This window comes from Gymnoscopelus braueri, assembly GCF_963280865.1.
Source record: "Gymnoscopelus braueri genome assembly, chromosome: 23".
NCBI classification, from domain to species: Eukaryota; Metazoa; Chordata; class Actinopteri; order Myctophiformes; family Myctophidae; genus Gymnoscopelus; species Gymnoscopelus braueri.
Genome location: NC_137625.1, coordinates 11,572,762 through 11,598,556, shown reverse-complemented (window position 1 = coordinate 11,598,556; position 25,795 = coordinate 11,572,762). Strand labels below are relative to the sequence as shown.

At 40.0% G+C, this 25,795-nt stretch overlaps 3 protein-coding genes and 1 long non-coding RNA gene across 4 annotated transcripts; 1 reads left to right on the top strand and 3 right to left on the bottom strand.

Annotated features, from left to right (window-relative positions):
- Positions 1-380: 380 nt before the first annotated feature.
- LOC308079738 lies at positions 381-4,378 on the bottom strand. Its single transcript, XR_013932629.1, has 2 exons — positions 4,148-4,378; positions 381-915 (listed from the first exon to the last, which is right to left on the bottom strand). It is a non-coding gene; the product is annotated as an uncharacterized lncRNA (long non-coding RNA).
- Positions 4,379-5,173: 795 nt separating this feature from the next.
- Positions 5,174-10,547, top strand: LOC308079753 (uncharacterized protein). The gene is made up of 7 exons (XM_080421345.1): positions 5,174-5,328; positions 6,192-6,394; positions 6,515-6,607; positions 6,906-7,001; positions 7,588-7,698; positions 8,001-8,124; positions 8,246-10,547. Exons 1-7 carry the CDS (start codon positions 5,289-5,291, stop codon positions 9,724-9,726), a joined length of 2,148 nt encoding a protein of 715 aa, XP_080277471.1. The 5' UTR covers positions 5,174-5,288; the 3' UTR covers positions 9,727-10,547.
- Positions 10,548-11,801: 1,254 nt separating this feature from the next.
- Positions 11,802-15,398, bottom strand: LOC308079862 (uncharacterized protein). The gene is made up of 4 exons (XM_080421481.1): positions 15,260-15,398; positions 13,162-13,965; positions 13,006-13,035; positions 11,802-12,616 (listed from the first exon to the last, which is right to left on the bottom strand). Exons 1-4 carry the CDS (start codon positions 15,273-15,275, stop codon positions 12,564-12,566), a joined length of 903 nt encoding a protein of 300 aa, XP_080277607.1. The 5' UTR covers positions 15,276-15,398; the 3' UTR covers positions 11,802-12,563.
- A 931-nt stretch (positions 15,399-16,329) lies between these two features.
- osgep (O-sialoglycoprotein endopeptidase) lies at positions 16,330-25,446 on the bottom strand. Its single transcript, XM_080421447.1, has 12 exons — positions 25,344-25,446; positions 24,546-24,676; positions 23,680-23,799; positions 23,245-23,420; positions 22,675-22,770; positions 22,523-22,572; positions 21,811-21,889; positions 21,355-21,420; positions 19,024-19,114; positions 18,091-18,166; positions 17,293-17,391; positions 16,330-16,921 (listed from the first exon to the last, which is right to left on the bottom strand). The coding sequence occupies exons 2-12, from the start codon at positions 24,658-24,660 to the stop codon at positions 16,882-16,884; spliced, it is 1,008 nt and encodes a 335-aa protein (XP_080277573.1). The 5' UTR covers positions 24,661-24,676; positions 25,344-25,446; the 3' UTR covers positions 16,330-16,881.
- Between the last annotated feature and the right edge of the window lie 349 nt (positions 25,447-25,795).

The following is a 25,795-nucleotide window of genomic DNA, read 5'->3' as shown; positions in this document are numbered from 1 at the left end:
TATATTCTGATAGTACTCATTGCTAATAGTGTTTGTTCAGTAACAGGAGTCTTCAAGTCTCTACAGCTCTTTATTAAACGGGTCAGGATAGAGAACTCAGCCAGGATACAGATTAAACAAGTGAAATTGGAAGTGATGACACAAAGGCAGACAAAATTGGAACTGTAACACTATGAAAATGAAGCTGATAAATGGGTACTCTCTCCTGATTGGCTGAAATTGGTCACCTACCTGAATATGTATTTTCTTTTTTATTAAAGAGCTGGAGAGACCCCCGTTACTGAACAAACACTATAGCAATGATTACTATCAGAATATAGTGCTTCAACCTTTTAACATAAAATGTTTTGTTTTAACCAAAATAAAATCACTTACAAATGTCAAAGTATTTGTTTATTTAAAATACATGCATTTAAAATAGACAATCTGGTGGTGACAGAAATGAAACACTCCAGTAAACCTATGGCAAATGCACTGACAGTAAAAAGAAGAAATAGAAAAGAACAATGAGCAGAACTTAATGTTTTACATTAGTGATGGCACTGTGCATAATCAATAGTGTTTCTTTATCATTTCTAGTGACTCTTGTAAATTTTAGAATTGCCCCAGGGAATACTGGGTGAGGAATCCTTTCCCTAATAATTATAAATGCCTTTCCACCAGCGCCAAACAATATACCACAGCAGATGACAAACTAGTAGGTAAAAACTTGCAATCAAAGGAATAACAGTTGTTTGAAATGAAAACAGAATGTCCAGGGTATGACGCATAAAATAACATCTTCTGGATCTTTGGGTTGATATCCGCCAAAGTTGCAGCATCTTAGTCTCAGCAGTTTGCCATCCATATTAGCAGCCGGGGCAAGGACAGCACTTCAGGGATTCCACTTCAAGCTTGAATGTCTGACTGACATGTCTAGAAGAAAGATAATATACTGTGACAAAAGAATATGCTAAAAACATGACAAGGAAAAAAAGATCTACACTTCTTCATTTTGACCACATGAAACCCTGTACTGCGCCAAATGGCAAAGATAGATGATCTACAAGCACAGAACACGTCAATTTGCTAGAGATGGTTTAATCAAGGCCACTGTACCTGTAAAATAACACCACGAAAAACCCAATGACCCTACAACATCACCGTTTGAAAATGTATAACTAGACAAGTAGTAAGTTATAAATATACTAACCAGTCAAGATACACAGTAAAATCCTGTGTTAAATCAATTTGTAACTCAGAGTGTATAAATGTAACCAAATAGGGTGAGGGTCCATTTGGTTAGTGGTTACGTTTGTACGCTCAGTGTTAAAGCTGTAACTTATTTGAACAAAACATTTTATTTTAACCAACCTGTATGCTAATACAATAGTACATCTGCAGTGGATAGTAGATATGAGATATAGTGTGACACAAAAGCCATTTACTATAGATAGATATGAGATATAGTGATACAAAAGCAATTTACTATATAGATACGAGATATAGTGACACAAACATTCAGATAATTGAGCACTACATCAGTACCGTATTTTCCGCACTAAGGCGCATCTGAGTATAAGGCGCACCTTCAATAAATGTATTTTCATATATAGGGCGCACCGCATTATAAGGCGCATCCGCACTATAAGGCGCACTATAAGGCGCACTGACGGTGCGGCTTATAGTGCGGAAACCAATATTGATACATATATAAGGCGCATCGGATTATAAGGCGCATCCGCACTATAAGGCGCACTGACGGTGCGCCTTATAGTGCGGAAAATATGGGTAGTTCTCTGGGATACAGGTCCAGTGGGCACCCAAACCTTGAGGGCACCTCAAAAAAAAATTCTAATGTAAAAACAATAAAGAATAAATGTATGCTTGGGAAAATGGTCGTAAATAAAGTATACATGATTTTAACATGCACGCCACGATACATAATTATCAGACATAACTTTTCCCTTCAACTTCTTGTTTATCCCCAAAATGACTCACAGGTTTTGTAGTAATGTATCATTTGTAGGAATATTGGGCCTTAAAAGTAATTTTAAAAAGTATATGTATGTGGCACCTCATTTGTAAAATAAACGTAGATATAAAATCTAATGTAAAATATAACCAGTGCCCAGTCAGGTTGAAATTGGTTAATTTCACTATGATTACCAGTCGCAGCCAGAAGGTAATCGAATTAGATAACGTGGTAACCGGAACAGTGGGCACCTGGTATTTCTGGGCACCTTTTTTTCTCTCTGAAGACTAGGTACCTCTGGGCCGAGCAATCTGAAATGCTGGGCACCTTTTTTGGTGAGAAAAGTGGGCACCGGAGGGGCCGAATAATTCGGAACACTAGGCACCTTTTGATGAGAACATTGGGCACCGGATGGGCTGAGTAATACGGAACACTGGGCAACTTCATAAATATTAGCGAATAGCGAGGCAGAGAAATAGTTAAATTGGCACATTTTAGGGTTAGGGAATAATTTAACAATAAATGTGCTTTTATTTATTTATTTAACAATCAAAATGTTTTCTTCTATATAACTTCTAATCCTGATCTATTAATACTGTAGAATGCCTACAAATACAACAAAATGACTGCTTAACAACAGGGAATGAAACTGTCATAGCAATGACAGTCATGGATGAACTTCAAACTGATGTTTGCACTTTCTCCATTTACGGTTCGTACATCTATATAAACGTTCATATTTCAAATATAAAGTGCTTACCCCATGGCCACGGATGTTACAATTATGTTCAGTCCTCAGAAGTACCCGTATCTTCCGTATTGTTCAATAAAAAGCATTTTAATCCAATCGGTGGCCATTTTCTAAGTTGTTTTGCCATATGCTTTCAACAACGCGACCCTGTCGGTTGTGAGGTGTATTGCAGTCTGATACATCATAACTATGTGAGAAAATGGCCACCGATCGGATTAAAATACTTTTAATTGAACAATACGGAATATACAGGTACTTCTGACGGACCGTACTTAATTGTAACATCCGTGGTCATGGGGTAAGCACTTTATAATTGAAATATAAACGTTTAGGTAGATGTACAGGCCGTAAATAGAGAAAGTGCAAACACCAGGTTGAAATTCATCCATGACGGTCGTGACAGACGAGCCTCGTGTGATCCATGGCCTAGATCTAGCTGTAGAATATAACTCTCGTAGACGTATTTATGATTCTGACGTTTTCAATCTACGAGAGTTGTAGGGTTCACCCTCCATGGACACAGGGACTTTCAGCACTATACCCGGTTCACCCCCCATGGACACAGGGACTTTCCGCACTATACCCCGTAGACACTCCAACCATGTACAAATTGAAAATAAAGGTGCTTACCCTGACGCCCCAAATGGTAACTTTCACTACGGGGTATTAGTTTAATGTAATAATCCATATCTTTCAATAAAGAAGTGTTTTAATGCCGTCTGTGGCCGATTCTGTCGGAAGTTCCCAATGGGCGGTAGTGACGCGCCCATCTGGTGAAACCCGGAGTTACACTCAATGTAAACAGGAAGTAAACGAGGGTGAAAAAAAGGCGTTCGGCCACAGACGGCATTAAAACACTTCTTTATTGAAATATATGGATTATTACATTAAACTACTACCCCGTAGCGAGAGTTAACATTTGGGGCGTGGGGGTAAGCACCTTTATTTTCAATTTGTACATGGTTGGAGTGTCTACGGGGTATAGTGCTGAAAGTCCCTGTGTCCATGGGGGGTGAACCCTACAACTCCCGTAGATTGAAAACGTCAGAATCATAAATACGTCTACGAGAGTTGTATTCTACAGCTAGCCTAGATCAAGACTATAGTAGATGTATTTTATCGATTTTGACATTCTTAAACAGTAAGTAAACGAGGGAGGGGGGGGGGGGGATAGCGTTGGCCAAAGACGGGATTAAAACACTTCTTTATTGAAAAATATGGACTAATACATTGCACAAATACTCCGGACACCTAGTTAACGTTTGGGGAAAGCGGGTAAGCACCTTATTTTTGTACATGTTTGAAGAAATTCGGGCTTTACTGCTTGACATTCCAGGGCAAACTGGACCTATAAAAGTCAGAGTCGATCAAATACATCTACGATAGTCTTGATCCAAGGCTAGGGGGGAGCAACTTCCAAGGAAGTGAAACTCAACACTTACCACTAAGGGACAACGAAGTACATAACCATGAAAAACGCCACGTCAAAGACCACAAACACCCAGCAATCGAACCAGTAGGAGTGTTTTGGTAATAATGCCGACGCCGCAGCTCGTTCAGTTGTGACATTCTCCCCTGATCCCATTGTTGTACAAGTTGAAGTTGAAGCTCCTGTCATTTCTTACTGTCCGCCGCTTCCGGGAAGTAGAGTGGTAAAAGATGCGCACCTGCCCAAGATGATCACAAATTAGTCACAAGTGCACACATACAGTCTCCTTATTTCCGTAATTTCAAAATAAAAGGTATTAATGTAAAATAAATATATATATTTGATTGATTGAATACTTTATTAACAATTTGCACAAAAAAAAGCACATAAGTACAGCTCCAAACAAAAGGATGCTAAAAGGATGAACCCAAGAAACCACTATGGCTTGTTTCCATTCGGGTCCTGTGTATTCAATTAATCGAAATAAACACTATTAAAGAAGCAAAACAATGCACAAATGTAGGTGGAGGCAGGCATCAATAATTAAACATAACATGACACAAGGTTGGTCTGCAATACTTGGCAATAAAGTAGGCTTATATTAGCTTGCCTTGTTATTATAAGTCAAATTGCTCATTACTCATTACTAGCCTGGGATCAATACCATTTTTGGGTTTCTGATCCGGTCGGAGCGGAAATAACTTTACGTCATCAAGGGGCCGGAACCAGTGACCGGAACCTCTGGTGCCGTGCAACTCCAAAACAATTCCCCCAGTTTAAAATGTGTTTAGTTTGGTATAATCGTTTCGTTTCTTTTGGTATAATGATCGTTTGGAATGTCTATCTTTTATACTAACTCGTAGTGTGACCAGCAAGAATAAACACATTGATTCGCATTGTGTGGGAAACAAAAACAATGCGACGCCAACCGGAACCCACCACCGGAACACGATCGTTTTTCTCTACACCGGATCGGGCCAGTTTGGAACGAATACCAGGCTTTCCTCCTTCTGCTTTTATTTTGAAAATATCATGGGGACAAAACGTTTCCGCGAAGTTGACAGCAATCCCTTTATTTGTAAACAAAACTTGATACCGTTTACTTTACTCATATTTGCCTGAACTTTAAAAACTTCACAATAGTCGTCAAGATCATGGAAGCTTGTGTCGCGTCCAAGCAGTTGGGAAATGCAGGTAGGTGTGTAGGAAGCTTTGTCTTGTGTAACTGCTGCTAGCTCAGTTGCTAAGGTCAAAGCTATATATCCATAGATGAGCTGCAAGTAAAACAAACGCATTAAAGTTAAAAAAGTAACGTTAACGTTACGTTTTAATGTACACTTCGGTGAGGTTGCTGAGTGAATTAAAATAGCTGAGCCATAAATATTCACGTAAATGTCACGAGATGACGGTGGACAAAATGATGCAAAACATGAAGACAGTGGTGGAAAGTAACTAAGTACATTTACTCAAGTACTGTACTTAACTACAATGTTGAGGTATTTTTTACTTTACTGGCGTATTTCCAAATTTCTGTACTTTCACTTACTCCACTCTTAGGCAGGGTAGGTTTAGAGCTGGATGGATGGGGAGACCCCTGGGACTAAACAAACTCTCTACTTAACAGCAATGATTACCATCAGAACTTTAACTTCAACTAAAAATAACTTGCGTCATCTTTAAATAAGAAGGGACTGGAAGAAAAGAAAGTGTAATGGTTGGGGTACCCTAGGAAAGGCTTCAGTGATGAATCATCCAGGTCAACCAACAGTTACTCGTGATTTTAAGATAAGATGGTGTGGTGCCACATTCTCTTATTAATTGTAAATGTGCACGATTGTGATTAGAGTGGAAGCAAATACGTCAGAGTTATTTTCCTCCCAACTGAAGGGTTCTAACATGTTTGCCAGCATTACTTAGATTAGAATATAATGTAGTTCTAGTGTTATAATAGCATTATTTGTGCCCTTTTTCATTTTGACTATACATACATTGGCTCAAAAGGCTTTTTTGTCACCTCAGGCAGACATCATGAAGCTGTACCCCCATGTCTGTTGCAGATTTATTTCTTCCATTGTCATCTTTACGCCTGCTGATACCCCCACTTCGACTGGTGTCCGCGGCAATGTGGCAAGTGGCTCAGCGAAGAGACATCGTTGACTATGCAAAGGTGGATGATTTTGTGACACTGGTGACGGCCATCGTTCCAGACCTGCTCGAGCCTAAGCAACGAGCTAAACTGCTGCTTCGTCTGAGAGCAAGAGTATGTTGAATTGGTAGTCGGTAAAGTCTTGCTCCAATAGTTGTACATGCATATACTGTATAAATTGTGTTGTCTTTCAAAGCATCTCGGACACTAATCAGACACTGTTTGTCATTCCAGATTATTTTAGAGTTATGTGGTGTGGAACAGACAGCCAATATTACATCTATACAACCCCAACTAGAGAGAATCCGGCCCCCTGGACACAAAGGGGTAAGTGATGGGTGCATTGATTTAACAATGTCCTGTATTAATGCAGTACTATTTCTGTTATTGTAAATATAACAATGAAAAAGCCTGTGTCACCTCTTGGATGGATCGGTCTCAGGGTTCGAAATGAACAGGGGCTTGGGCCCCTAAAATGCATAAAAAATTGGCCAAATGCCCTCAAAAATAATTTAAGTAGGCCGTAACAGTTTAATTATCTCTCTCTCTCTCTCTCTCTCTCTTTCACTTTCTCTTTCTCTCTCTCCCTCTCTGACCTGCCTGTGGTAATAATAATCTCTTCCAGAGTGGGGAGGCTGAGGTGGATGCCGAGGAGGCCATTTTCCTGGAGCTTGTCCAGACGCTGCTAAATGACCCAGCAGAAAGAGAGCATTTTTACCAGGCAAGACATCTTCTCAGCTCTCTGGTTATAAACACATCAGTACAGCGTGGTAATTATGAAAGGGTCGTTTTTCTGACTCCCACCATGTCAATGGATATTAGATCCCACATTGACTATTAGCTCTGTGTCTGTCTGCCTTTCTGTCTTGTGGCTTGTCTCTGCAAGCTAATATTGAACATACTAGCCCACTTGACTCAAAGAATGCAGACATGCCTGTTTGGCTTGGTAGTGTCAAGAATAGTGTTATTTAGGGGATATGATCCATGGAGACAGCTTTAGGCAAAGTGCTGATCTACCCATTTTGGGCGGGAACGCCTATTTGTAACTATACCTTTCAGGACGGGAATCCCTTTTGGGGTTCTTGTTATTATGTTCAGTATATAGCAACATACATTTGTTGTAATTTTTGAATAAATATTTGAAGTTTTTCAGGAAACTTAGGTCAGGATTTAGAAGGCGTTTTTAGAATCGGCCTCAGGTCTAAATGGGTTAAAATGAACAATTACGTATGCTTATTCACAACTCAAACATGCTCACCAAATCATTCCTTTTTTGGAATAAGAATTCATACAATTTTCCTTTGCAGGAGGTTTTTCCAATCGAGTATGGAAACAGCTATGACACTGACATGCAGCTTCTTGTATGGGAACTTCTTTCCAAACTTGAGAAACTACTGCCAGTACCAGACCTTGGTCAGGTAAGAAATCACCTAGTGTTGATGTTAGTAAATAGAATGTCTTTCAGAAGTGGGAATTTCTGTCTTTCAAAGCTTTAAAATGTATTTACATTATTATTTACAGTATTCACACTAATAATAATATGTGATAATATATGTGCACATCAATTCCTGAATTTTCCTTACGTTTCACTCCATTATTCGTCCGCATATTTTTTTAATGGCCGTGGCTAGTGATTCTGGGGGGTTGGAGCCAGGATACATCAATTCTGAAAGAAAGTGTGTTGTTCTAGTTCATTTGGATTTTCTTTTTCTCTTAACAGACAGTTTCATGGCTCAGTTCTGCTCCCTCTGTACTAGAAGACTGCATGCAGGCACTTTCCGATCCCAATGATTTGAGGTCCCTCCTGCAGCATCACAAATGCCTTGAGGATCTTGGCAGCCAAGGCAAGTGGCATTATAATTTACACCCATTAAAAGGAACACATTTGTTATATAGAATATTTAATATGGACAAAACAAAATCTACCAATCTGGCGCTTCCACTTCTTTCTTTTTATATATGCAGGTAACACTGTAGAGGTGTCTTCTCAGGTCTTTGCCTGCTCCCAGTGTTCCTTTTTCCACATGCAAGAGTCATTCCTGCTCCAGCACATTGAGCGCAGTCATCCAGAGGAGTACAGCAAGCTACAGAAGGATGCAGAGAGCGCTGAGGCACCCAAAAAGAAGGCCCAACGGCCCGTGTTCCCAAAGCCTTTCCCCATCCACAACAGGCCCGACCCTCACACATGTCAGGAGTGTGGCAAGACATTCACGCGCGCCTCTGATGTGACCCGTCATCAGCGCATCCACACAGGGGAGCGGCCATATACCTGCCAGGAATGTGACAAGGGTTTCAAGAACTCCTGGGACTTGACCAGGCATCAGCGTATCCATACCGGAGAGCGACCATTTCTCTGCCCCCAATGCGGCAAGGGCTTCACCCAGATGGGATTACTGAAGCTACATTTTGAACGGACAGTTTGCAGCCAAACATGTGATCCACCTTTGGAGACAGAAATGGAGGAGGTGGTGACGGAGGAGGTGGGGGAGAAGGTGAGTGGTCAGTACAAGTGTCAGAAATGTGGCGAAAGCTTTGACACCATCCTGGAACGATTAACGCACAGGCAGAGCCACGTGGTGAAGCGAGTGCGACAGTATAAGTGTTCGCAGTGTGAGAAGATCTATGGCCGTGCGTCAGATCTCAGGAGACACCAGATGAAGCACACGGGAGAAAGGCCCTTTCCCTGTGAGTGTGGCAAGAGTTTCACCCACGTTTGGCTCCTGAACAAGCATCGACAGATCCACACAAAGGAGCGCCCTTACCCATGCACAGAGTGTGGCAAGAGCTTCACACAGCTGCAGATCCTTAACAGGCACCTGTTGATTCACAACGGCCAAAGGCCGTTCCAGTGCTCGTACTGTGAGAAAAGCTTCACGCAGCTGGCAGGCTTGACAAGGCACGAGAGGATTCACACGGGCGAGAGGCCATATCTATGTGCCGTTTGTGAAAAGACTTTCCTCACACATGGTGAGCTGGTGAGACACCAGCGCAGCCACAGCAATCTTAGGCCATACGCCTGCTCTCAGTGTCCTAAGAGCTTCAAGACTAAACGGGCTCAAAGCGAGCACCTGAACACGCATACAGGTGAGCGTCCATTTGCATGTGCACACTGCGGAAAGAGATTTGCCAAGTCAACTTCGCTCATCAGACACAACCTGATGCACACAGGCGAGAGGCCCCACCAGTGCTCGCAGTGTGGAAAGACCTTCTTGACCTCCGGTGAGCTCCTCCTTCACAGGCGTATCCACACGGGGGAGAGGCCGTACCCCTGCTCCTACTGTGAAAGGAGGTTCCGGTGCTCCTCAGACCTCAATATGCACATGCGCACACACACTGGCGAGAAGCCCTACAACTGTCTGTTCTGTAAAAAGTGCTTCTCCACCTCCACACGGCTCAAGAGGCACATGCGTACACACGTAGGGAAGTTATCGCCATGGAATCAATAAGATTTGTCAATTTGGACTTTTTTGTTGTTTTTAGTTACATTATTTTGAGGTAATTTTAAGCCTTTATTTGATATTTATAGTGGAGAGAGACAGGAAATGCAGAGAGTAGAGGAATGAAGGTTTGTCCGGCATGGAATCAAACACGGGGACTCTGATCGCATTTTGGACCCATGTGGTTTGCACCTTAACCACCTTAATAACCGCCTTAAATGTCCACTCTCGAGTGGCCCCTGAGTGGACATTTTGCTAATGTTTTCCTTTAAAAAATTTTTACCATCTTTGTGCTTTTACTGAAAATAAAAACTACAAATACTGTTTTGTAGTCTGAAAGGCCATGTGAAGGGTTTTCCCATAGCAGGGTCTCAAGCCCCCCCTGATGAAGGCTGAGCCCAGTGGACTGACTTTTAAGTAACAAACTAAACTATGAAATCATATTTTTATGCTTGTGATACATTCACAGAATTATTTGCATCGTTGTATAGACACTAAATATTTAGTAATGTGTATTTATTTTATGTGTCCTATAAAACTAGGATAATTGAATCTTGTTTGTCGTTATTAGTATTATTCATTGTCTGTTGCCTAAATTAGCCCCTGCTCCTTCAAGGTGGCAGGCTTAGCCAAAATCAGGTGCAACATGTTTGCTGATTGTTACCTAGCCTACTACTCCAGAATGCCTCTCCTCCTGTAGCCTAGCAACCAGTGGTGGAAAAAGTACTGACATGTTTTACTCAAGTCAAAGTATCAATACTGCAATGTAGACATATTCTATTACAAGTAAGTCTGGAATTCAAAATTTACTTGAGTAAAAGTACAAAAGTAATGGCATCAAAATATACGCGTTATGCAGAATGTCCTGTTTCACAAGGTATCATATGTATAAAATGTATTAAAATCTTTAGAAAATAGCCAAAGTTTAAATAGGGTCTAAGTGGTTAATGTATGTTTTATAATTTAACCATTTATATCTACAAAGTAACTAGAAACTAAAGTTTTCAAATAAGTTTAGTGAGTAAAATAATATTTGCCTCTGAGATGTAGTGTAGTAAAAGTACTGAAAATTGGAAGTACTCCTTTAAAGTAAAAGTTCCTAAAAATGTTACTTAAATACAGCACTTGAGTAACTGTACTTAGTAGTAGCCTCCAGCCACACCCTTACCACAACATCATAATAGTGTATGCCGTCAACAAGCATGTGCCTGTTTATCTAAGAGTATTGTGTGGTGCCTAACAGCATTTCGGGATTGTTTATGTATGCTGTAATAAATTAACTAACAGGTGTTAATATTATCAATCAATACATAGTATGTGCGCCAAAGGATTCAATTCGTTTCTGATTGAAACTCCACAGGCTGTCTGATAATGCCAATCATAAACGTTTAAACGTTATTCACTGTTGTGGACGCTAATCGAGAACGAAATTTAGAGCTCGAGTTGTCCACGTTTTGCCTACTATACACAATGTTGTGCAACGTAAATAAAATAAAATACAAAAACAATAGCAAGCACACAAGTTCAAATAAAAATAATTCAAAGTGTGTGAAAATGAGACGATAAGTTATAAGAGTATGTAAGGAGTTGGAACTAATATCAAACACGCTGGTCACTGGCGACATCTAGTGGCCGTAAATGCTGCATACAGCAATGTGTAACTAATCTATCATGATAAAATCCACATTGCATACAGACTACCTGGGTAGTGTAGGGTTATACCAGTATCGGTATATTCACCCCAATTTCTAACCTTGTGTTAACAGCAATAAATGCAATGTGACAAAGAAAAGCACATACATCGACTTCCCAGTGGCGAGTGGAAAGTAACTAAGTACAGTACTTCAGTACATTTTGCTATTTTTACTTTACTGGAGTATTTCCAATTTAATACTTTTACTCATTACATCTCAAAGGAAAATATTACACTTTTTACTCCACTACAATTCTTGCAATCTTCAGTTACTGTAGATTTTGATTACAAAATCACTTCAGACTTACTTTGGCCATTTGAAAATAGCCGATCTACAAGTTAAAATATATATAATCTCACATGACAACCATAAATAAGACCAAAACCAATGTCAAGTTTATTCATTTTATTAAGCAATACTGTTCACTTACATTCCTCCTCCAGTGTAAATTGTATATATTTATTTCATTTTCAAAATTAAATCAACAATTATTTAACATGTGATATCCCTTATGGATATATGAGCAACACTAACCCACTTAGGGAATCAACAAAAGAAAGGGGGGGGGGGGGGACAGCATAAAGATCTGACAGGGGGTAACGGGTGAAATCTATTGTGCTGCTGACGGCACCCTTGTGTAAACCAAAAACTTGGCTAACATGATTCCCCTTGTGTACAATGAAATAGAAGCAGGTACAAGACATTCTCCTTTATACAAAAAAAAAATCACTCTGTTTTAAGTTTGTTCGCACACAAGGATTGGTCACAACAACAGATTTAGAAAGTGCGTGATTGACCACTCGCTTGACAGAGGACATGAACAAAAATGGGTCATAAAACTGCAACTCAAAAAAAGAAAGAAAAGAATGACAGCTCCTCAGAGATCGTTTTAAAACGACCAGCTCTACACAAACTAAAAATCGTCATGAGAGGCGATGAAAACAGGTCCAATTACTTAAGGCAGGCTTCTGTAAGGCGTTAAAAAAGTCCATTGCTGTAGATCTCGAAGGAGTTAGTCCAAAGTGTCTCAGTGTGGCTTTGTGTGAAGACATAATCCTGAGTGCAGTGTGTGAAGGGAAGTTTAATTTTGTCCATTTTCCTTTTTTGTGTGTATGTACACATGTATGTGTGTAGTGAGTTTGTCTCACACTGCTAGGCCGGCTGCTCCAGGGTATCCTTATACCAGACAACCTTATTTTTCGTATCTAAAATCAGAACAAAGCTTTGTTAATGGTGTGTTTGCTTGTATAAACATATAATAGAACCTGCTGCAACCGATTTATTTTAGAAACTCTTTAGTGACTACTTGATTTGTGAAAACACAAGTAAATTGGATATCACAATTAGAAATGAATACTAGAATATCAAGACATTTATAACAAGCAGAGTTATGGCTGAGAGTTGATTATCATGTGTTGAAACTAGGGTCTGAGCACATTTTTCAAGCCTGACTATTGTTCTATCCACACACATATTGCAATGGTTTTGAGATATTTCCAAATCCCAGAAGGAAGTTAAGCTCTGTTGAAACCCCCAACACATTCAACTTTTATATACACACATACATTGAAAACTCAGTGTAGAGTGAACATACCTTTTTGTTTGTTACAGACAGCATTCCATTCTATGAGAAAATGAAAGGTCACTGTTAGAAATTGATGTTGTGAAATGCAAAATGTCAGATAAGACAAAAATAGCCATGCATTTAGGTGTGGTGTGCAGTGGCTTGAATTTTTCTAGAAGCACTTACCGCGATTGTGATATTTTAAGGCCTCCACCAGATGGCGACAACTAAGCAGTAGCTTCCCATTACTCTCATCCACCTCTGGACATGGGCCAAGAGTGACTGAGGTAGCGACCGGAATGGGCACTTCGTCAATGGGCTGGGCCGCGCAACATGTCCCCTGTTGTGGGCTGGTCGATTCTTTTGCGTCTGTAGGTGGTGGTGGTGTCACAGCAGAGGCTGTAGGGCATGGCGCTGGGCCCTCTGCCACTGGCCTCGCTTCACTGATGAAACTAAGACCCCACTGATTCTGTAGCAGCACTCCGATGGCTGGAGGGTCCTCCTCCAGCGCTCCACATGTAGCCCCCGACTTCACCTTGGAGGCGTAACTGACAGCGGGCTGCAGCTTGGCAGTGCTATCCTGCACCGGGAAAGCAGGTGGGGGCTTAAGCAGTGACAAACTGTCCCCCACCCACCTCTCCTTCTGATTCAGCTTCTGGGATCTGTCGTTCACACGCCCAGACCCCTTCTGGCCTTCTCTGCGCAGGCTACGGCCTTTCTGCTGGCCCCTGCGCTCCTTTTCCCCGCGGTAGGTGAAGGCGTGCGTTTGGTGGGTGGGTCCGCTCAGGTCACCCTCAGGGGTCCCAGGCGAAATACGACGGGGATGTTGGTCTACCCCAGCAATGCAACCTCCTCCACCTCCACCGTTTCCTGAGCCAGGAGACAAGCGCCGGTTGCGAATGTGCGGTTCTGAGTTGGTAGTGGAAACGAGGACTGCTGGATCACACAGGGCGTCAGTCTCACATGCAGTGTTGTTAGATTCCCATGTACCTGCGAAAGAGAAACAATATGTAGATTGGACTTAGTACATGGTGACCAGATGTACTGGTTTGTCTGGGATTGTCCCAGTTTCAAGCTGGGTGTGTCAAGTCCTGACAAATAAAAAACAGTTACAAATATCTATAAAGCATTTTATAATGCTCTGCCCACTCATTAAAGGGTCAATAGGTGTTCTAAGTGCCAAAATCATTGTCCCCATTCTGATGGTATTCCTAACCTAGTAATACCAGTGGTGTTAAGTAATTAATTACATTTACTCAAGTACAATTTTGAGGTAATTTTTTACTTTACTGGAGTATTTCCAATTTTCAGTACTTCTACTCCAGTACAGCCCAGATGAAAATATTATTCTTTTACTCCACTACAGTTATTTGAAAACTTTAGTTACTTTGTAGATTTTGACAATTATTACAAAACATACATGAACCACTTCAGCCCTATATACACATTTCGGCCATTTGAAAATAGCCGATCACAATGCGAGGTATTGTGAACTTGTAGATCTGCTATTTTCAAAAGATGTGTATACATTTGAAAGAAATGGGACATTCTGCACAAGGAGTACTTTCTACTTTTGGGCACTTTAAGTACATTTTGGTACCAATATTTCACATCAATACCAAGTCGTCAGATTACTTCTGAATTAAGTTTCTATTTTCTTCTCAAGTTGTTTTGGGGGTGATCGACCGGAAGGGCCAACATTTTGATTCAAACACAGGTCCCGGATCACTAGGACCAGTAGCGTTCTTATTGCCAAAAGGCAACATTAACAGTTAAATCAAGTCGAAATTTTCAGTTTTGTAGTCATTTGGTGTTAACTGGCCTCACGTCAACGAAAGCCTGTTATGACTGATGTTATGCGGCACAGATAGATAGCCATTAAAACACCCGATAGCAGCTAGCGCGGTGTTAGCGAACTCGGCTAGCCACGTTAGCTGGGTTACGCCGAATTAACCACGATGTCGTCCCGTTTGTCGCACGAAAAGAGGCCCCAATCCAGCCTAATCCACCGTTAAGAGAAATGCCGCGTCACTAAAACCAACGTTATAACACCATTCCCATTCGGACGCGACCGTTAGCATGGTTAGCTACACAGTTAGCATGGTTAGCTAACAGCCAAAGTTTCATAACCTCCATTCAAAGAGCGCTTAGAGACCCGAACACTTAAGCTATTAGCATAGCAGGCTAGCACCCTGATTAATGGGCAAAAGCCCCGACTTAAAACGTAAGCGTCCGAGAGATGAGGGACGTCGACGACGCGCGAGTAAAAGTGGTTTAAACTCACCTGTTTTGATATGCATGTCTTTTCGTTGACTGACGAGGTGAAGTTAAACCGTTCGGTAACTTTTTGTTTACAAGCGTTTGACGGAGCGTTTCGGCTAGCGCAGCGTAATGAGCCTCCTTGTGGCCACACGGAAGCAGCGACGCAACGGGGATGGGACCGGAAATGACGACTGGGGGGGATATAGAGATGCGCGGCCAGCGTCGCGCGCGAATATAGCCGATCTACAAGCTCACAAGGCGTCGCTCCTCGACGCCTTGTGAGCTTGTAGGTCGGCTATTTTTGCGCGCGACACTGGCGCGCAACTAATCAGTATTTACATAAGATAAGGGATGTTATATATTACAGTATGTGTGTGTGTGCGAGGATGTAATATCTCGCTGCTCACGCACCTGTTTACAATTATTTAAAATGATCAGTGACGGAAGAAGTACTCACATTGTTTTACTTCAGTAAAAGTATCAATACCCCATTGTAGAAATAGTCTGTTACAAGTTTGGTAATCAACGTTTACTTGAGTAAAAGTAGTCTTGGCTAAGTATTGACATCAAAATATACTTAAAGTACCAAAAGTAAAAAGTACTCATTATGCAGATCCCAGATCCCATTTCACAAGTTTTCGAATGTATACAAATATAAGTTGATATTTTCAAATCGCCAAAGTGTGTGTGTGTGTGTGTGTGTGTATATATATATATATGTGTGTGTGTGTGTGTGTGTGTGTGTGTCTGAAGTGGTTTTGTAATAATAATCAAAATGTACAAAGTAACTAATAACTAAAGTTATTGTAGTGGAGTAAAATTATAATATTTGCTTCCGAGATGTAGTGGAGTAGAAGTGCAAGTACAGAAAATTGGAAATACTCAAGTAAAATAAAAAAGTACCTAAAAATTGTACTAAAGTACAGTACTTGAGTAAATGTGCTTAGTTACTTTCCACCGCTGAAAACCATTGTATATTCATTGCGATGCGATAAATAAGGAGGTATGCCAGAGTGTTGTGTAGTTCTTCATGTGGTGTTGCCCATGGTTCCCACATTTTGTGACAACCACACATTGAAAGACACAAAAAGTTATCAATCATCTTTCATTTACTCTACAGTACTTTGTCTGCACTAATTTCTCAGTACAGAGACACATTCTATACTGTAAAAAATATATATTTTTAGCACTTTCAATTAGATACTGTCCATGTTTTGGGCATGTCATAGGTGAAAATCTATTTGAAAGTTTTTCTCACACACAAAAAAGTTTGAAAAAAACACTGGTCTAAAGAAACAAAACATTAAATTCCTCACATTAGCAGTAGCACATCTGGACCAAACTGAAACATTTGTAAGTACAAGGTGATAATCACTTCCACTTTTCAAACCAGCATTAACATGTAACAGCTTAAAGTACAATTAACCTGGCGTCCCCATTTTGAGCAACTTTTCAGAATATAAAAGATTAACAATATTGCGGCATGTCGCATCTTTGAGCTTGTAGATCGGCTATTTTTGCTATTTCGTTATGTATGATGACACAGTACATGAGACTTAAGTGGTTAGCCATTTTCTTTTAGAATTTCCGTTTAATATTCTTATGAAGCTAGTAGCTGTACAACTCTGTATTCTTCTATCCTCTTTAGTCTCTCCAGGTCACTTCCACTTCATCTGTTCTGTACCTGAGCACAAGAGAGACATCATTAGATTAGACAACAGCATGTGTGGAGACATGAATAATAACACCCACAAACAGTAAACAATGTTGTAGTTTGTCAAAGCATTTGGCATTTATTGTGTTGTTAACCACTATTATTTTGAAAAGCTTTCACCACCTGACACTGTTGATGAAGTATATAATAGGGCTTTAAGCTGCAATCCATAATATTTAAGTGAACAAAACAGTATATTGACATCTGTATGGTAGAGTATGTTAATACAATAACTAACACCATTGTGGTGATTGTAGTTGGTCTACATGTTCTACTGAGTAATGTATATTCACTACTGGTATTTCTAATTCACTGGCTGGGTTAAATGAAGAAAAACATACCTTTGGGTAATCCATGAGTCCTCTAACTTTGTTATGTAGCCGGATCTGAACATCTCCCAGCCAGCTTGTGCAATCATTGCTCCATTGTCAATACAAAACCTGTAAGACCATAATAAACACAATGTTATCTGTACTCAACCTGTAGCAGAATGCTCGCAAGATTACAATTCAACAGTACAATTTGGAGCACCGAATTATAACACTACTACATTAACCACTTCCACCCTGGTATCCCTATTTTGGGCAGATTCTTATTTAAAAACTGCCCAAAATAGGCAAACGCAGCGAATAATAGCCAATCTACAAGCTCACAATGTATCACATAGTAATGCATTGTGAGCTTATAGATCGGATATTTTCGTTATTTACTTTACGTGGAAGTATATAGGGCTTAAGTAGTTCTCCATTACAATGCTCAAAATAATCAGAGCCTAGACAAGTGGTTCTCACAAACAGTGTGCCAAATGGATGTGCTTTATTTGGGAACTATACAAAAGGTTATGAATGATTTTTTATTTACTACATCAGCACTCATTTGCCAATACAAATTCTATACATTAAAAAAAATATGTTAACAGCTTTCAAACGGACGTCATCATTTGTTTGTAATTTTATTTATTTATCACACATTTTCTAAAATAGCTAAAATAGCTTATCTACAAGCTCACAACTCGCGACACGTTGTGAGCCTGTAGATAGGCTATTTTCGCTATGAATAAAGGTGTGCTTTGAGATTTTGGCTTGCCCACTGGTGGTTGAAAAACCACTGGCCTCGACAGAGTCGACACACTGGCATACCTTTCATCAATGGCAAACATCTTTGCTTTCCTCTCCTCACACATCTTCTCCATCATCTCCTGCAACCGTAGATTACCTGCACATTAAACACACAGTTGGGGGACCTTTATTTCTTCTCACCAACATTGTACATATAGTATACTGTATATCGGTCAAATATTCATTGTTGATGTACATATATCATTATCCATTGGCGATGGATGTACATTCATACATATATTAACTGGTGATATATTGTACATTTATACAGAATATAAAATAGTAGAATATGCCTAGGTTACGTCTACTTATTTATTTTATTTTATGTACATTTTAAATTTATTATTATCTCCCGATCAACCTGTATGAGTCGCGACTCGCTAGTGCAGTGACCGAGAACACCCTCCCCTACCGGCTTCCCACCCGTGAACACAGCCAATTGTGTATGTGAGCGCCTGGCCAAGCCGTGGAATCGAACCCCCAGTCTGCACTCTGCATGGTGGTCAGCAGGAACCGTATGCCTGCAAAGGATGTCCCTTAAAAATAGTTCATAATAAATAATCAGATATGCTATCCAAGGATTAGGACAATGACCTCCTTGAGCACTCTAGATTAACACTGCTGTGTTAGGCTTGATCAAGGTCCCGTAATTTCTTGGATTACCAGAAGAGTTCCGGTGGTGTTAATGGATTCCTTTTTCCTCCTCACACTCGAGTGGTACATTCCCCAAGGAAACACAAAAGACTGAATATCAACAAACAATGTAGTACTAAATAATCTATGCGATTAATTCATTGAATGTATCAATAACAGCCCAAACATAGAACTCATCAAGCATAGAGTTTGAAGCCACTCTTCCCTATTGACATTTTGACGGACATCTCAAAGGCCTTGTTCCAAACGTTCTCCAACGAGTAGGCTAGGGAACAAGGTTATTCAGTACAGGGTACTCACAGCCAACTCCCCCAACAATGAGGACCTCCTGGGAGCCACAGTGGGCCATGGCTCTCTCTGTGATCTCCACCAGCATGGAAAACAGGGTCTCCTGAAGAGAACACACTACAGGTTGAACATACAAATGTGATCATATAATATCTACCGTCCTATATCACATTAGTCATGTGCAGGGGTACCGCTCATAAGTCCGACATCCCACTACTCCGACTACGTGGCTTCCGCGTGCGACATGTCGGCTAGTCTAGCTGCAGCATTCTGTAAAATTTGGAGCCAATTCAGTATTTTTCACCCAAAAATACATTGTAATAGTCAAGTCACAAAGAAATAAAAGCACGAATGTGTCAAGTGTGTATATTTCTGAGACGATAAAAACATGTCTTTGGCGCTCAGGTGGCGCAGTGGTAAAGTGCCTGCCCACCACCGCGGTGGGTTCAAATCCACCGCGGTGCATCCGGCTTTGTCGAGTGGCTATAGAGCACAATTGGCCCGTGTTTTGGGAGAAGGAAGCCGGGCAGGAGGCTGATAAATGTCACTGCACGTATTCCTACGGGCATGGGGACGGCACCTGTCAGAAGGGAGTGTTGGGCGGAAGGAGTAGGACGAAGGCTTTTACGTCCTACCGGTGGGGGCTCCTCACTGGTAGGTGAGTCAATGGGATACAACAGCAGTGACAACACAGATATGTGTGTGGGGAGGAATCAATTGGCATACAACTAAATTAAGTGAAAAAGGGGTCAAAGCAAACAAAATTTAAACATTGCATTTTGACCATTGTTTGACCAAGTGATGATTGAATTTGAGAAAGTAAGTTGATCAGGACACATTTTTCTTGGAGAATGTCAGCATTACATTGAAGGAAATCATTCAATATGCAGTGTTTATACAGGTATCTGCTAGTAGACATTTAACTAAACTTGACAGGTGTGTAAGGTTGTTGGGCTTCACCGGAAGATATATATTTGTATATAGTCCGCATAACAATGAAAGCATGCCTTATAGGTGAGGAAGGGAAAACATGGTCACCCAATGACACAAAAAACAATAACTTAAGTATGAAGTTAACTATTGCAAAGCAGTCCAAGACATGCCAAACCACCACTGCGGTATACTTTTACTGTGATCAATGGTATTGGATGTAGAGGCAGGTTGATGCGAATTTGAGTAAAATGTTTCATGGGGTTTAATGTCACATTTATTATACAGCTGTTGCAACATTGCAGGCAGTGAAATCCTTGCACTTACAACACCCACGTACAGTAAACAGCAGCATTTCAGTTGGGCACACAAATTCGGATCAGTTAGAAGGCAACTGGGTAAATATAGATGGAGTAATGGGTGTGTACTGTTTCTGAGCAACAGGAGAAATATATGCACCACATTTTGTAGTGCCACATTTGTAGTTACCACATTTGTAGTGCTAACTTAGTGGTGTAAAGGTGTCTGCGTCTGATTCGTTTTAAAATTATCTTTTTGAATTCGAACCCCATTGGTGAGTACCTTGTGACACATTTGGTTTTTGGTTTGAGACATTGCTCATGTAATAGGATTAAGACGTTCAACTGCTACATCAATCCATTTTTGTTTGTACCCTCTTTCAAGAAATCCGCTGTTCGTATATTTAAAAAAATGTGTCAGAGCAGCATACCCTCCTCGCTCAGTGAAAGTGAGATAGGTAGACTTGAATCAGATATTTAGGCTGGAATTTGTCTCCTCTGGGTAAAGTCTTTCTGTCGGTTTACGAAACAAATCTGTATTGTCTTTGACGACCAACACATCCAGAAAACGAATGCTTGTATCACTGAATGCCAAACGGACGCCTAGGACTCCAACGTGTGGCATTTCACATCTACAGTATAATCTCAGTACAATGGCTGCTCATGGATTGAATGAGGAATCTGACATCACATCAAACTCAGTTTTTACATTTTTGTATATTATTGCTTTTATCATACTTAAAACTGTGATTCATACATACGTACATGCATCATTTTACCATACATAAACTCTAAAGTTTTTTTTTACCTGCTTTTTCTTCATGATTTATTTTAGTATATTCCTGACAGTCGTAGGCCTATGTGTACCTTGTACATGTGATTTGAATGGGGACAGGCACTTGTCTGAGTGATAAGACATTGATCTATTTTCCTTATTATAGACACCAGTTGTTGGATTAGTATAACCAAACTAATAACATTATTCTGGGAGCTTTGAAGACGGTGTGCGGATATTTCTCCTGTTGCTTTATTTGTCCTTTTTATCCAGCACCTGTCAAATTTATTTTTGGATGTGCGTGCACCTCTAGGACTGCATCTGTGTACTGCTTCTGACCTGCAAGGAGAAGCACAGGTCCTCTGCCGTACACTGTCCAGATTTCAGCATCTTGTGAGCAGCCTCCTACAATGAAATGAAATTGTACGTTAGGATTGCAATGCATTGCACCTGGACCACAACCGCAAAAACAAGTTACATCGAGAATATTTGCATAGCATTCACTGTGAAATCCACTGTGCTTAATAGAGAATACATAAAAATACATACAAACTATGCAAAGCTAGTACAAATTAAACCTTGGTTGGATACAAACCTTAGCCAAGATAAGGCTGTGTGCAAGGGAAGGAAATTATAATTATATACAAAGCTCCTTATCATTGCCCTGTGTCAAACTTCCAAGATTTGTAATTAAAAGATTAAGTTAACTTCAGAACACATCTTACGGGTGAGTGTCATCCAACAGGACAGCTGCTTTGACTGCACATTATGTTAAAAAAAGTGCAATTGATTTACCTCGATGAAAGATAAAATCCCTGAAAATGAGACATCCATCCCTTTGACAGTATATGGTAGCTCCACATATTGGGTCCCCCTGTAAATGTGTGTTGAAAAGAAATTTGAATAGTGCTAAATGCAAACACAAACAAAAAAGGTGCTAAATCAGACCTAATAAGACCAGCTCCAGGTAATATTTTCTGAACTCATTCTTCTTAGTAAACTCATATCAAGTAATATGAACCATTCTCAGACAGAAATATTTTATAGAGGTCGAGCGATACTAGATATGTTAGTCCAATGCCTATACCAATATGAAGAAATATTGGTGAAATGTGAAAATATAACAAATTCCGATATCAGTATACAGTTACAGTATCGTCCAATATTCACACGTTTCTTCAATGATCCTTCAAATATAGTTATCAAACACTTGTGAAAAAGATATGTAATGGAGGCAGCACATTTTACAGTTTAACAATAAACGTAATTGTCCTAAATTATATCAGTCGTGAAACACTAAACTTAATTTGTAATTCAATCATAAAGAATAACCATGTATAAAACAATTATGAAATAAAAAGCACAAATAGAACAATTTCTTAATGACTCCAACCATCTTTCCTAAGCATTATGTACTGTCAAAAGTTTCATATCAGCACGTCGGACAACCAATGCCAATATCGGCCAACCAATTTAAAGCAAATAATAAAGGAATGCTGGTACTCACTTCTTGGCCATCTGCTCTATGTTGTAACCAGGACTGGGGTCATTGGAAATCTACACCAGAAATTGTTCCAAACGGAGGGATGGAAATATTATGGAACACATATCACATGAGAGACAGATCATTTTTCTGATGAACATAATAATGATACACACCTTAATCACTCTGGCAAACCTGTCCAAGCAGTTTCCGACTGCAATGTCAATAGTCTCCCCAAATATTCGGTATCGCCGCTCTGAGTATGCAATGACCTCCACAGGGAGAGAAAAAAAGAATCGTAAAACATTTGATGCTGATAATCCAGACATTCTTCAGAAAGAGTAACAGTTGAAAATGACCCAGCATCCTCTGACGTGGATTAAATGTTTCCATGAACCATGCCAATCAATCCTTGGGAACGATGTACGAAAGCGAATTTCACCCACTTTTTTTTACCTTGTAAACCTGTGTTGTGACAATAAACCTGATTCTGATTCTGAATCCGTTCTAAAACAACAAATGCGTATGCAAAGGCGAGCCTTAGCCAAGCATTCGGAAAATATGCTATTGGCTGGTAGAGTTTCATCAAAACCATGTATTTTTAAATCCTCTTTGTAGCAAATATCAACATCTGCTTTGTGTTTATCGTCACCTTGTCATGATATCAGCCAAGTCAAATGTTAACAACCTAAACATGTCCTGGAAGCCTAACTCTAAGGAAAATCTTAAGGCTTAAGACTACTAACCTGTGTATTTCCCCCACTGACATAGAGCACAGTGGGGTTATTGGCATGGGTGATGAGACGGCCCATCTCAATGTGCCCGATACAGTGGTTGACGCCAACAAGGGGCTTCCCCCATAGCTGGGCCACCGTGCGTGCCACCAGAGCCACCGTTACCAACGGAGCACCCATTCCAGGTCCTGAGGAGAGAGGCAGGAAGATGATAACCACACAACACTGCAGAGACAGTAAAGCCTCATTAAGATTTACCGTAATTAAAAACATTGCCCATATGGACAGCTACATGTACAACATGGCTACAATCTGAATTCTTGGTTCAATTCTGTTCGGGAAAATTACGATGAATAGAAAAAGCATTTTAACCATTTTGAAAATATAATGACATGACCAAAACAGGGACAACAGGTTGAAAATGATGAATCTACAATGATCTTAGACCTTTAGTGTATGCCACACAGTCGATATCAGAAGGCTTCAGTCCTGCTTCCTCTAGCGCCTCCTTCAATACAGTCAATATGACACCACGGTGATGCCTGGCTGTCTCACTGGGCAGGAACCCTGATGGGAAGAAACAAGTTATCAGTTTCAATTCTGGGATTTTTTTTGTGCAACTAACTAGCGCTTTTGCACAGCACACACAGACTCTGAGGACTTTAGCAGTGTTGTATTATATCCATTATAAATATGAGTTAAGTATAGTTACATTAGTCAAGTATAGTTAAGTATAGTTTCCAACCATTCTTTTCTTTTTTTTTTCCAAAAGATTTTCAAAGATATTTTTCAAGACACCAAAAGTATCTGCTGGGTCTCAAGCTGAAAGGTTTTGAGAACCCAGAAGGTTTTATTTGTCACTACTCAAGTACAAGATGTGAAATGCAGTCCGCAATGTACTGTGCTACAGTGTCAATAGTAATAGTAAAGAAAAATAAGATTTTAAAGCATGAAAATAAAGTCAGCATAGCAGACTTATATGTGTGCAATGAGGCATGAGCCACATAAATATGCAATAAGACATAGCCATGTAGCTGTAGAAAACAAACAACATGTGCTATGCTGCTATGCAGTAGCAGAGACTATTATACTACTATATTTTGACTATAGCAGCGTGGTAACTTTCAACAGTATATGTATGTACATTGCAGTGGTGGAAAGTAACTAACTACGTTTACTCAAGTACTGTACTTAAGTACAATTTTGAGGTACTTTTACTTAAATGGAGTATTTCCAATTTTCAATACTTTTACTTCTACTCCACTACATCTCACAGACAAACAGTGAGTACTATTTCCACCACTGGTACTTGCCTTGGCCAGGAGGCGTGATGTAGGTGCGTCTAGGGTTGGACAGTACAACCCCATCCTTCACAATTCCTATGCCAATCTTATTGGCACTGCCCTCGAAGCCTATCACCACAGTCATGATGACAGCTAAAGAACTGAAATAAAAGAGAAGATGACAGGGGGGTTAAATGGCAACACAGTGAACACACACAATCTTACATTTGTGCCATATCGGTACTCTGTGTTGCTCTCTTGAGATACCCAGAGACATTCAGTGGTGGAAAGTAACTAAGTCAATTTAATCAAGTACTGTACTTAAATACAATGTTGAGGTATTTTTGACTTTACTGGAATATTGTATACTTTTACTCTTACTCCATTACATCTCAGAGTCAAACATTGTGCTTTTTACTCCACTACAATTATTAGAAAACTTTAGTTACTAGTTACTTTGTACATTTGGATTTATTATTACAAAACACACACTAACCACTTCAGCCCTATTTAAACTTTGTTCAAAAGATTTGTATACATCTGAAACCTGTGAAATGCATTAGGGGTACTTTTGGTACTTTAAGTATATTTTGATGCCAATACTTTTACTCAAGCAAATTTTGAATTCTGGACTTTCACTTGTAACGGAGTATTTCAACATTGCAGTATTGATACTTTTATTTAAGTAAAAAAGATGAGTACTTCCACTGGAGACATTACACACAATGTAAAATCCTCAGTTGAATATACTGTAGTTTACAATCAATGGTACTGACAGCAGACGGACAGCAGTACTTCCTAAATAAACTTAGGGTTCTGCCAAACTACCTTGCTTATTTTTTTATCCACCAATAGTCTTCATCAATTCAAGTCAAATGATTGTTTTCAATTCTAAACAAGCTTCCATTTCTGCACCAACACTTCTTCCTATTCCCCAGCATGCAGTCGGAAGGACCCACAACAATAGAAAGTCTTATCCTCGCCTTAAAATAAATAAATAAATAAGTTAAACAGTTCTGTCAAACTAGTGTATCAACACAGTTTAACTTTTAGTGCGCGCGTCATTTTTGTGCATCCACGTAATTACAGTTATATATATATTATATATTTATGGATGGATAACTCAATATCCATCAGGCATTGGTTTAGACAACCCGCCACCAGCACTGCACAACGAGTGAACGAGCGCACACGTGCCCAAAACACTGGACAGCCTGGGCTGCGCGTGCGCGCCATGTCGTGCGCCGAACAAAAAGCAGATCTACAAGCTCACAAAGCGT

What these genes read in the sequence shown, in the direction of transcription:
- LOC308079753 (XM_080421345.1), top strand. Translation starts at nt 5,289, where the DNA reads ATGGAAGCTTGTGTCGCGTCCAAGCAGTTGGGAAATGCAG. An exon ending in TGCTTCGTCTGAGAGCAAGA is followed by an intron (nt 6,395 to 6,514) that starts GTATGTTGAATT and finishes TTGTCATTCCAG; the next exon opens with ATTATTTTAGAGTTATGTGG. An exon ending in TGAGGATCTTGGCAGCCAAG is followed by an intron (nt 8,125 to 8,245) that starts GCAAGTGGCATT and finishes TTATATATGCAG; the next exon opens with GTAACACTGTAGAGGTGTCT.
- LOC308079862 (XM_080421481.1), bottom strand. An exon ending in CTTAAAATATCACAATCGCG is followed by an intron (nt 13,036 to 13,161) that starts GTAAGTGCTTCT and finishes ATTTTCTCATAG; the next exon opens with AATGGAATGCTGTCTGTAAC. An exon ending in TGTCTGTAACAAACAAAAAG is followed by an intron (nt 12,617 to 13,005) that starts GTATGTTCACTC and finishes TTCTGATTTTAG; the next exon opens with ATACGAAAAATAAGGTTGTC.
- osgep (XM_080421447.1), bottom strand. Translation starts at nt 24,660, where the DNA reads ATGACTGTGGTGATAGGCTTCGAGGGCAGTGCCAATAAGATTGGCATA. An exon ending in CATCACGCCTCCTGGCCAAG is followed by an intron (nt 23,800 to 24,545) that starts GCAAGTACCAGT and finishes TCTTCCCATCAG; the next exon opens with GGTTCCTGCCCAGTGAGACA. An exon ending in ATAGAGCAGATGGCCAAGAA is followed by an intron (nt 21,890 to 22,522) that starts GTGAGTACCAGC and finishes ACACATTTACAG; the next exon opens with GGGGACCCAATATGTGGAGC.